Source organism: Lithobates pipiens, unplaced genomic scaffold, assembly GCF_037356315.1.
Source record: "Lithobates pipiens isolate NorthernLeopardFrog02 unplaced genomic scaffold, aLitPip1_a1.2 Scaffold_19, whole genome shotgun sequence".
NCBI lineage: Eukaryota > Metazoa > Chordata > Amphibia > Anura > Ranidae > Lithobates > Lithobates pipiens.
In genome coordinates, this window is record NW_027507764.1 from 61,086,489 (window position 1) to 61,098,887 (window position 12,399).

Consider the following 12,399-nt stretch of genomic DNA (forward strand, 5'->3'; position numbering starts at 1 on the left):
ATTGATCGGTCTCGGCTGCCGACATCGCTGGACCCCGGGACAGGTGAGTGTCCATTTATTAAAAGTCAGCAGCTATAGTATTTATAGCTGCTGGCTTTTACATTTTTTTTGTAGGTGGAATTCCTCTTTAAATTACACACAGGTGGACTCTATTTACTAATTAGGTGACTTCTGAAAGCAATTCAGAAACTAGATTTTAGTTAGGGGTATCAGAGTAAAGGGGGGTGAAAACAAATGCACCCCCACACTTTTCAGATATTTGTAAAAAAAAAAAAAAAAAAAGAAAAAACATTTATCATTTTCCTTCCACTTCACAATTATGTACCACTTTGTGTTGTTCTATCACATAAAATTCCAATAAAATACATTGAGGTCTTTGGCTGTAACATGACAAAATTGCAAGGGGTATGAATACTATTCAAGGCACTGTAGCTAGTCATTAATCATGCGTGTGTCCTAGTTGTGCTCTTTACTTTTTCAGCGTCTTTGAGAAGCATTGAAGTTTCAATGACATTGGGAGATGACAGAAAACAAATACACAACGCAGAGCTTACAGAGCTAAATGTGCGCTGTTCGTTCAATATAAAGATCCCGTGTAGTGAGGAAAGAATTACCTTCAATAAAGCATCAACATATACATTGTGCTGCGACATGATTTCCTTTACATCCCATTTCACGTTCGCCATAAGCACAAGTAATTGCTCGTAATCAATAGCCTTCGCCGCTACGATCCAGTAAATTGGCTTGCGGAGCTCGCTGGCGGTGGACACGGTCTGCAAAATACACGTTAAATGCAAGAGGTGTCAATGTAATGGGATCTAAACCACTATATCTTTCATTTAAGTCATATCGGTAACAGAAATTAGAGAGACAGATGGATATTTCAGTGTTGTGTGATTGCTGGGAAACAGCTTTCAATGTGAAATTAAGAGGCAGCCCTGCACTGAGATACCTAAACCTTTCGCAAAGATGAACTGTTGCTAATATCGCTAGTAGTGCGTCAAGACTTTTCTGTATATTTGGATTCTTGTATTCCTGATATATTCATAACAAAGATTTTAGAAGCATTGGACACCATGTTGCTGGCCTTCTCGTTCAGATGTTTGCTTTGCAGCTTGTGCGGCTGTGGTCTCAGCAAAGGTGCGGCTCTTACATCCCAAATATTGGTTGCAGATGTTGTAGCATCACATCCTTTGTATTATGAACTGCTGCTAGTAATGCCTGTACACTAGAAGCTCAAAAGGGATAACAGAAGCCAGTGGGTGATCCAGCGAATCAGTGACAGCCTTAAAATACAAAATGTTAATTTTGGATGAAGTAGGTTCTTATTTATGCACATTCCTCTACCACAACTAGGTATACTTTACACCAGGGATATGCGATTAGTGGACCTCCAGCTGTTGCAAAACTACAAGTCTCATGAGGCATAGCAAGACTCAGAGCCACAAGCATGACACCCAGTGGTATGATGGGACTTGTAGTTTTGCAACAGCTGGAGGTGCGCTAATTGCATATGCCTGCTTTACACCTTAGGCCCCTTTCACACATGCGGACATTATGTCTGAATTTCATCCATCCATTTCCGGATGAAATACGGACATACATGCATTCCTATGGGATAGCGGGTGTCTGCGGATGAACATCCACAGACACCCGATATCGTCCGCCTCCGCAATTGTCCGATTCTGCAGACGGAGGAAAATCCTATTTTTCTATCCGTCTGAGCGGTTCGGATGAAAACGGACAGACGGATAGAGGAGAGGAGAGCGGAGAGCTGACAGGGCGGTCCCTGCACAGTGTGCAGGGACTGCCCTGTTATCTGCCAGCTCAGCAGGAACAACGGAGCGATCCCCGCTGAGCAAGCGGATCATCACAGGGCGGATCATTACTAATCTGTCCCCTGTGAAAGGGGCTTTAATGCTCCCTGACCTCCCCCCAGCCCTGTCAGAGCTCTTGCTAACAGTGTACAGGACCTCCCTTATGTGACTCGGGCTGGAGCGACCAATCACCAGGCCTGAAAACAGTGAAATGTGGGGGGAATCCATGACATCATTCCTCCGTCTAAGCTCCAATACAGGAGCTTAAAGAGGAAGTAAACTCTCCCACTCTGATGCTTCTTTTCATTTAGTCCATTATAATAAGTCATTATCGGACTATAGCCACTGTAATCCAGCCCAAATCAAATATTACTTACTGTTTAAAGAAACTTTCAAAAAACTTGTTTCCAGAGGTTAGGCAGCACCATCTTAAGTATTGTCCACAGTGGAGTGTATTTCCGCCCTTACATTGAGCACTTCCTGTACTGTTAACCAAGCCTCCTTCTCAATCCAACGTTTCTATGGCAACCATGCTTCCCTGTTCATAGCTGACTTGTTTATTTCATAGCATTTACTTGTGCCGATGTCTAATGTTTGCCTTTGTCAGTCTTATCAGCTTCAGCTGATAAGACTGCAGTAATGGCCAAGTTTAGACTGTATGTGAGGTCACATGGTGTGTAGGAGGAAGCTCTGAGTGATTAGCAGAGTTCAGTGTTGTGCCGTAGGAAGTCCTGATAACAGATAGATAAGACATAGAGAGTGTGCCTTAAATCGGGAGATCTGGGCATGCTCAGTGACTTCATTCTACAGAACAACAAGGATTATAACAATACTAAGCAAGTAAGGATATATCTACAAGCAGTGCTCATTACGGTTTTTATGCTGATTTACATGGGACAAAGTTGTGGGGGAGGGTTTACAACCACTTTAACCACTTCCCGACCAGCGCACGACGATGTACGTCGACAGAATGGCACGGGCAGGCATATTGGCGTACAGGTACGTCCAATATTCGATGCCGCCCTGCCATCGGGAGCGCGCCGCCGGCGGCGCGCTCCCGTGCTGGTCAGGACCCCCGTGAGTCCGGTCGCGGGACCCACGGACTCGATCGCCGCGGGCATCCCCGCGATCGTCTCACGGAGCGGCCGAATGGAGGAAATGCTGTATAAACAACATTTCTCCATTCTGCATAGCAACTAGTGACGCTGGTCTCTGCTCCATGTGATTGGAGCAGAGATCAGTGTACACTAAATGAAAGCCCAACCCCCCCACAGTTAGTAACACACCCCTAGGAACACTTAACCCCTTCACTGCCACCCACTGGCTAACCCTTTCACTGCCAGTGTCATTTACACAGGAATCACTGCATTTATATAGCAGTGATTACTGTATAAATGACAATGGTCCCAAAAATGTGTCAAAAATGTCCGATGGGTCCCCCACAATGTCGCAGTCACAATAAAAATCGCAGATCGCCGCCATTACTAGTAAAAAAAAAAAATAATAAAAAATTATTAATAAAAATGCTATAAAACTATCCCTATTTTGTAAACGCTATAACTTTTGCGCAAACCAATCAATAATCGCTTATATGTAGAAGAATACGTATCGGCCTAAACTGAGGGAAAAAAATGTGTTTTTATATATTTTTGGGGGATATTTATTATAACAAAAAGTAAAAAATAATGATTTTTTTTCAAAATTGTCACTCTATTTTTGTTTATAGCGCAAAAAATAAAAACCGCAGGGGTGATCAAATACCACCAAAAGAAAGCTCTATTTGTGGGGAAAAAAGGACGTCAATTTTGTTTGGGAGCCACGTCGCACGACCGCGCAATTGTCAGTTAAAGCGACGCAGTGCCGAATCGCAAAAAGTGGTCTGGTCTTTGACCAGCAAAATGGTCCGGTCTGAAAGTGGTTAAAGTGATTGTAAAGGAAAAAAATAAATAAAAATAAAAAAAATTGCAAGCATCTCTATACTTACCTGCTCCATGGGGACACTTGTGTGTAATCACTCCTGAGACCCACTGCTTAGTCCATTGACTGGTCACTGGAGTTGATTGACCAGAGCTGGAGCCAATGACTCCTACTGCTATAGATCTGCCCAATGAACATGTCAGTGGATCAGATCGGGCTCAGATAACAATAAGAGGGGCTTGAGGGGGGGGGGGGGGTGTAATCTTGCAGCAGAGAAGCTTTTTTACCTTAATGCATAGAGTGCATTAAGGTAAAAACCCTTGAGATTTTAGAACTACTTTAACCACGTGCCGACCATGCTACAGCCGAATGATGGCTACAGCATGGACGGCTAGTTCTTGGCCTTCCATGATCGCGCATGCCTGGTGTGCACAACCCTGTAATCCCAGTATCCAGAGGACACAGCTGATTGCAAGATTGAGGTAAAGAGCCAATCAGCGGTTCTTTACCACATGATCAGCTGTGTCTATTTACAGCTGATCACAGATGTAAATAGAAGATGGTTATCGGCACTTCTGTCCTCACGCTGACAGCATGAGGAAGGGCAAAAAGAACCAATAACTGGATTCGCTAAAAGAGACACGTACACTGATAATCAGGGCACTGATTATTGATGTCCTGATTATCAGTGTCCACCAGTGCTTTCAATAGGTGTCCATCAATGCCTCATCACTGCCGCCTCATCAGTGCCACCTCATCAGTGCCACCTCATCAGTGCCACCTCATCAGTGCCACCTCATCAGTGCCCATCAATGCTGCCTCATCAGTACCCATCAATACTGCCACATCAGTGCCCATCAGTGAAGGAAAAAAAATTACCCGTTTGCAAAATGTTATAACAAACTAAAAAAATGTTTTTTTTTGTTTTTTTCTTGAAAGATTTCTGTATTTTTTCATTTGTTAAACAAAAAGAAAAACCCCAGTGATGATTAAACACCACTAAAAAGAAAACTCTATTTGTGTGAAAAAAAGATAAAAAATTACTTTGGGTACATACAGGGTTACAAGACCGTGCAATTGTCATTCAAAGTGTGACAGTGCAGAAAGCTGAAAATTGGCCTGGTAAGAAGGGGCAAAGGTGCCCAGTAGTCAAGTTATTAAGCTGGCCATAGACAGACTGAAATCTGTCCGATTACATTTCTATCCATCCATAGGAAGGCTGGTTATGCTAAAGTTGATCCATTAATCAACTTCAGTGCAACCAGTTTGTCTTTTTTTTTTTGTGACAGATCACTGCCGGCAGATATAGCCAACAGCAGTGATCATTGTATTGTGCTGGTGGGGAAGGCTCCTGGCAGAACACAATAGCGCTATGGGAGGGATTCCCCCATCAACGCCAACTGTGTTGATGGGGGAATTTAACAATTTTCTATGCCAACAAAAGATCATTGGATAATGTATGGCTTGCCTTACACAGGAGATAAAGGCAGCAGCAAGGGAAAGATCCACGATAAGTATAACTATTGGGTGGTGACTATGTACAGTGTGCCCATTCCATGTCTTTTATTCGATTGGTTTTTCACACTCTATAAGACAGTGGTTCTCAACTCCTGTCCTCAGGACCCACTGACAGGCCAGATAAAGATGACCTTGGGAAGATGCAGACTAGAATACGGCAATCACTGAGCAGCAAGTAATATCACCTGTCATGTATTTCAGTTATCTTGCAAACCTGGCCTGTTAGCGAGTCCTGAGGACAGGAGTTGAGAGCCTCTGTCATTAGATCTACATGATAACAAAATGGTAGAATTATTCCACCTGCTAATTTTATAATATCCGATTATTTAAACCTGATGCAAGCTTTAAATGTCCTTTGGTTATTGTCACCAGTGAGCTTTCCATCTCTTCCATCTTGAAATAAAACTTTGTTCTCGGGAACTGCTCTGATGGCTGTCTGGGAATTTGTGGGTGTGCCCGCTCCGAAACTGGCCACACACTAGTAGATTTTTGAATGTATATTCGTACGATAATTCTCACCGGTACATTCAATGACTCGATTAATGTCTTCGTTTACAAGTTAAAAACTTTTTTTTGCTAGAAAATTACTGAGAACCCCCAAACATTTTAATATTTTTTTCGAACACCCTACAGAATAAAATGCCGGTTGCTTCTTTTTGTCACAGCGTATTTGCACAGCGGTCTAACAATCGCACTTTTTGAATAAAAAAATAAGACAACAGTAAAGTTAGCTAGTTTTCATATGCGGGCGCTACTCACGTATGCGTTCGCTTCTGCACGCAAGCTCGTCAGGATAAGGCGCATTTAAAAAAAAAAATTTTTCTTATTTTACCTTTTATTTTCATTTTTACACTGTTCTTTAAGAAAAAAAAAAAATCACTTTTATTCCGGTTATGTAAACATCCCTTGTAATAGAAAAAAAAGCATGACAGGACCTCTTAAATATGAGATCTGGGGTTAAAAAGACCTCAATTCTCATATTTACACTAAATGCAAAAAAAAAAAAAAAAAAAAAAAAAAGGCCATTTAAGAGCATTGGGCGGAAGTGAAGTTTTGACGTCGCTTCTGCCCTGCAATAATATGGAAACGGGTGGGGGCCATCTTCCCCTCACTCGTCTCCATGCCAGGCTAGGGAGAGGATCCGATCGCCTCCACTGCTACCGACGGCTCCGGTAAGTGGCAGAGGGCACTGGAGAGTGGTGGTGGTGGTGGTGGGGGGGGCGCTCTCCCGCCACTGATAAAAGTGATCTCATGGCGAATCCACTGCAGAGACCAGTTTTATCTTGAAGCGGACCACTCACCGAAGAAGAGGATACCAGGGTTAGGGTAGCTAGCCGCTACCATAACAACAGTATCCCTCTTCAAAATAGCAGCGTAAAACGATGGCAGGTGGTCCGGAAGTGGTTTTTAAAGGATATCTAAAATGTTCGTTTTTTTTTTTTTTTTTTTTTAAACAAACATGTCATACTTCCTTCCTTTGTGCAGTTGGTTTTGCACAGAGTGGCGCCGATCCTCCTCTTCTGGGGTCCTTCAGCGGCACTCCTGCCTCTTCTGGAGTGCCCATTGGAGAAGTGCTCTCCCTCGGGAGGGAATCATGCAGGCGCGCTCCCGTGTCCTGCTGCTGCAGGGGAGAGGAGACAGATTGTGTGTTCATACCAAGTATGAACACCGATCTCTCTCTTCCCCTAGTCAGTCCCATCCTCCCCACAGTTAGAACACACCTAGGGAACACAGTTAACCCCTTGATCGCCCTCTAGTGTTAACCCCTTCCCTTGCCAGCGACATTTATACAGTAATCAGTGCATTTTTATAGCACTGATCGCTGTATAATTGTCAATAGTCCCAAAAAATTTGTCAAAAGTGTCCGATTTGTCCTCTGCAATATCGCAGTCAAGATAAAATTGCAGTTTGCCTCCATTAAGTAAAAAAAAAAATTCTAATAGAAATGCCATAAAGCTATCCCCTATTATGTAGACGCTATAACTTTTGCGCAAACCAATCAATATACACTTATTGTGATTTTTTTTTACCAAAAATATGTAGAATACACATCGGCCTAAACCGAGAGAAAATTTTTGTTTTTTTATATATTTTTTGGAGATATTATAGCAAAAAGTAAAAAACTTTTTTCAAAATTGTTGCTCTTTTGTTTATAGCGCAGAGGGTGATCAAAATACCATCAAAAGAAAGCTCCATTTGTGGAAAAAAAAAAAGGACGTCAATTTTGTTTGGGTACAACATCGCATGATCGCGACATTCTCATCTATTGAATGTACGGTAATGTATTCACTGTTTTTTAATAATATTATCTATTAAATGTATATTTTTCCATATTTTTGTATTATTGCACCTTTAAAATCCCATAAATACCTTTTTCTATATGACAGCTAGTTTTAAAAAAAAATGTTTTATATTTGTGGCCCCCCCATCCCATGTATTACAAAAATAACTATACTTACCCTCTCCACACAACTGGCAGTGCTCTCCGGGCAGAACAACAATCCTGCACATTTACTGTGAGCCAAGCTGGCTATTTCTAAGATAAGAAAGCTTGGAGATACGGGACTTTAAAGGTACAAACTAATGCCCCCTATTGGGAGGGTTATCAGGCAAGTTTGGCTCACAGTACTGCAGGAGTGAGAGAGGCTCACACATTATACTACAAACACCAGTGAGCCCTGTAAAAACATAACTGCCCCACTGGAGGAAGAAGTACTGGTGGCATCACCAGAACAAGAAGACGACTGCAGGAGTGGTAATGTTCCATCAGGGGGCGGGTCAATGACAACCTATATTCACAGTATGTGCTCAGTCTGCAGCACAGCTTCCTCAGCCAGCTGCCCCTGCCCATCTCTAGCCCAGCATTCCAGAGAGCGCTGGAGGGAATAAGCAGAGAGCTGGGACTGACAGTCATCACTCTATGAGAAGACCAAAAAACTGAGCGATCAGTGGCCATGTGAGCACTCAGGTCTTGGTCTTAGAGTTGACGTGGGACCGATGCTGCAGCACAGCTTCCTCAGCGCACACCTGTGCCAGCTGCCCCTGCCCCTCTCTAGCCCAGCATTCCAGTGAGTGCTGGAGAGAATGAGCAGAGAGCTGTGACTGACAGTCATCACTTTCTATGAGAAGACCAAGAACTGAGCGATTAGTGGCCATGTGATCACACAGTTCTTGGTCTTAGAGCTGACGTGGGACCGATGCTGCAGCACAGAGTTGACTATAGATTTTTCTTTTTTCTTTTTATAACCCCAAACCTTCTGTTTTAAATAACTGTAATAAAACGAAATACTGTATTTAATATTTTTCAAAGGAGTCAGTAGATCGCCTTTAATTACTGTATTTATCGGTGTATAACACGCACTTTTTCCCCCCTAAAATCAGGGGGAAATCGGGGGTGCGTATTATACGCCAATCCCCCGCTGTTTCTATCCCCTTCTGCCACTCTCTGCGGCTATCTTCGGCTGTTCTTGGCTATTTTCAGCCGTTCTAGTGGCTTTTGGAAAGCCGAAATCCGCTGAGAACTGCCGAGTGTGGCCGAAAACAGACGAAAATAGGCCAGAACGGCCAAAAATAGCCGAGAACGGCCGATTGCGGGCAAAAAAACCCCAAAGGCCGAGAACTACCGAGCGCCACCAAGATACACAGGACATCCGCTCTGTATCTCGGCGGCGCTAAACAAACTAACGAGGCTGCAAATGACTGGCAAGGCTGCAATAGAAGGCTGCAAATGACTGGCAAGGCTGCAATAGAAGGCTGCAAATGACTGGCAAGGCTGCAATAGAAGGCTGCAAATGACTGGCAAGGCTGCAATAGAAGGCTGCAAATGACTGGCAAGGCTGCAATAGAAGGCTGCAAATGACTGACAAGGCTACAATAGAAGGCTGCAAATGACTGACAAGGCTGCAATGCAAGGCTGCAATTGAAACTGACAAGGCTGCATTGATGGGCATTTAAATGTAAGTTTTTTCCTTAAACTTCCCTCCTAAAAGTTTTTTTCTTTTAAATTCCCTCCTAAACTTGGGGTGCGTGTTATACGCTGATAAATACGGTATATACTGTATATTTTCCAATCACCACAGCCTGTAATCTCCCTCACTGTACCAAGGTATCCTCAAACTGCAGGCAGGTGTATTGGGCTCAGGAGAACACGTCAGACATTCCTCCACTGACCTGAGAATAGAACTGCTGCAGAAAAGGCTTTTTCGCAGACGGCATCACAGAGTCCAGATGAGCCTGCAGAGATTCAAACTGCTCCGCCAAGAAGACCCTGAAAAACAATTGTGCGGGTTAAATGAGGTTCACAGAGCAGGGAAGACACACGACTATACAGAGCTGGTGTATCTGCTCAATCAATAGATAACACGGCCATTCTGACTATAATTGCTGGCTTCGAAGGCAGTTGGCTCACAGATCATAATCCAATATGTAGGCGGAAGAAATATCACAAGAAGCAGCTTGTGGCCAGAACAGTAAATATTACAGAACAGCTGGAAGACAGTTTTGTGTTTGATTTGAGGAAGCGGAAACCATTATAGTCCTAATTTACACTGTGAAAGAATGGTGGTGTCTTACGGGGCAGTCCTTCACATATGGCGGGAGAGAGAAGACATGACTATACACTCACCAGATACTTTATTAGCTATACCTGTTCAATCGCTTGGTAACACAATTTGCTAATCAGTCAATATCATGGCAGCGACTCAATGAAAACTACTTGCTGAAATTCAAACCGAACATCAGAATGGAGAAGAAAGCAGATTTAAGTGACTTTAAACGTGGCATGGTTGTTGGTGGCAGGTGGGCTGGTCTGAGTATTTCAAAAACTGCTCATCTACTGGGATTTTTCACACACAGTCATCTTTTGGGTTTACAGAGAATGGTCCGAAAAAGAGAAAATATCCAGTGAGCGGCAGTTGTGTGGAGGAAAATGCCTTGTTGATGTGAGAGATCAGAGGAGAATGGGCAGACTGGTTGCAGATGATAGAAAGGCGACAGTAACTCAAATAACCACTCGTTACAACCAAGGTACGCAGAATACCACCTCTGAATGCACAATACATTAAACCTTGAAGCAGATGGGCTAGAGCAGCAAAAGACCACACTGGGTGCCACACCTGTCAGCTAAGAACAGGAAACTGAGGCTACAATTTGCACAGGATCACCAAAATTAGACTATAGAAGATTGGAAAAACGTTGCCTGGTCTGATGAGTCTCGATTTCAGCTGCGACATTCCAATGGTTGGGTCAGAATTTGCCCTAAACAACATGAAAGCATAGATCCATCCTGCCTTGTATCAATGATTCAGGCTGGTGGTGGTGGTGTAATGGTGGCAGATATTTTCTTGGCATAGTTTGGGCCCCTTAGTACCAATTGAGCATCATTTAAACACCACGCCTACCTGAGTATTGTTGATGACCATAACCATCCCTTTATGACTACAGTGTCCCCATCTTCTAATGGTTCCTTCCAGCAGGACGATGCACCATGTCACAAATCTCCAATCATCTCACCACTGGACAATGAGGTCCCTGTACTCCAATGGCCACCACACTCACCAGATCTCATCCAATAGAGCACCTTTGAGATGTGGTGGAACCGGAGATCCTCACCATGGATGTGCGGCCGACAAATCTGCAGCAACTGCGTGATGCTAGCACTTTAATATGGACTAAAATCTCTGAGGAATGTTCCAATACCTTGTTGAATCTATGCCATGAATAATAAGGGCCGTTCTGAAGGCAAAAGGGGGTCCAACCCGGTACTAGCAAGGTGTACCTAATAAAGTGGCTGGTGTGTGTATGTAGAGCCTGACTTACAGATGAACTCCTAATAGATAAAGAGACATTTTAAAATGGATTTATATTCATTAATACACCGTTAAAGCGGTATTAAAAAAAAAAAAATGATTTAATGCAGTTTACCAATCTTTAAATTTGGTGGGTGCATTACTTTTCTATCCCATCGGTGCTTCTCGCCCCCCCCCCCCCCCCCCCCGCTGCTGTCTCTGAGACAATGAAGAGGGAGAGAGGAGAGAGCCAAGAGAGTTGCTGCTCTCGTGCACAGTGCTGGACCGAGATAAGATTTAGGTAAATATAAAAAACTGTCTGCCTCTAGAACCATTTTAAATTTACAGTGTAGGTCGGTTTTGATGTTCAGTTTTAAATTAAATGACCAGTTTTAACGAACTAGCAGCGCTGCCAGGATGCAAAATGGTGTCATGGGGAGTCAGGCTGAGTGAGAATGGCATGCCCTTAGATTCAATGTGCGAAGGATGCTCATTTCAATAACACCCTGAAACATCGTCAGCATATTAATCCTGGCTGACACAGCATGCAGGGTCTTCACAACGTAGCTGCCAAATGAGCCCTTCCAGCCCAGTAATAGGAAAAAACTGTTTTGAGCTTTTAGGAAAATCATCACAGAACAAAATATTTTTTGAGTGCATTTTATACATTATAAATTGCAAGGTAGGAATACATGAGCAGAAAAACACATCAAATGTAGGAAACAGGCTGGGGCTAAAACTGAGAATTTAATGGAAGAAAATGAGATGTTGTGAGAAAGTAGCGTCAATGGCACTTGGTGGAAGCAGGGGACTGCACCACGGAGACAGCAACACCACCATTTTGGGTTTTCTGGGAAAGGGACTGAGGGTGGAAAGAGTCCTCAGACCCGTGTAGCTCTAACTAAAGTGATAGAGTCTGCAGCGCCTCGAAAAAGTATTCATACCCCTTGAAATTTTCCCCATTTTGTCTTGTTACAACCAAAAACGTAAATGTATTTATTGGAATTTTATGCAATAGACCAACACAAAGTTGCACATAATTGTGAAGTGGAAGGAAAATGATAAAAATGGTTTTCAAAATTGTTTTACAAATAAATATGTGAAAAGTGTGGGGGGAATTTGTATTCAGCCCCCTGAGTCAATACTTTGCAGAACCGCCTTTCTCTGCAATTACAGCTGCAATTCTTTTTTGGGGATGTCTCTACCAGCTTTGCACATCTAGAGAGTGACATTTTTGCCCATTCTTCTTTGTAAATTAGCTCAAACTCTGTCAGATTGGATGGAGAGCTTCTGTGAACAGCAATTTTCAAGTCTTGCCACAGATTCTCAATTGGATTTAGGTCTGGACTTTCACTGGGCCA

At 43.1% G+C, this 12,399-nt stretch overlaps 1 protein-coding gene across 1 annotated transcript in view; it reads right to left on the reverse strand.

Moving 5' to 3' along the window:
• Positions 1-12,399, reverse strand: part of VPS50 (VPS50 subunit of EARP/GARPII complex) — a 367,497-nt gene that overhangs the window by 14,399 nt on the left and 340,699 nt on the right. The window contains exons 24-25 of the mRNA XM_077490790.1: positions 9,423-9,519; positions 615-773 (exon numbers count right to left, since the gene is read on the reverse strand). Of these exons, the coding sequence (XP_077346916.1) occupies positions 615-773; positions 9,423-9,519 (256 nt within the window). The remainder of the gene's footprint in view (positions 1-614; positions 774-9,422; positions 9,520-12,399) is intronic.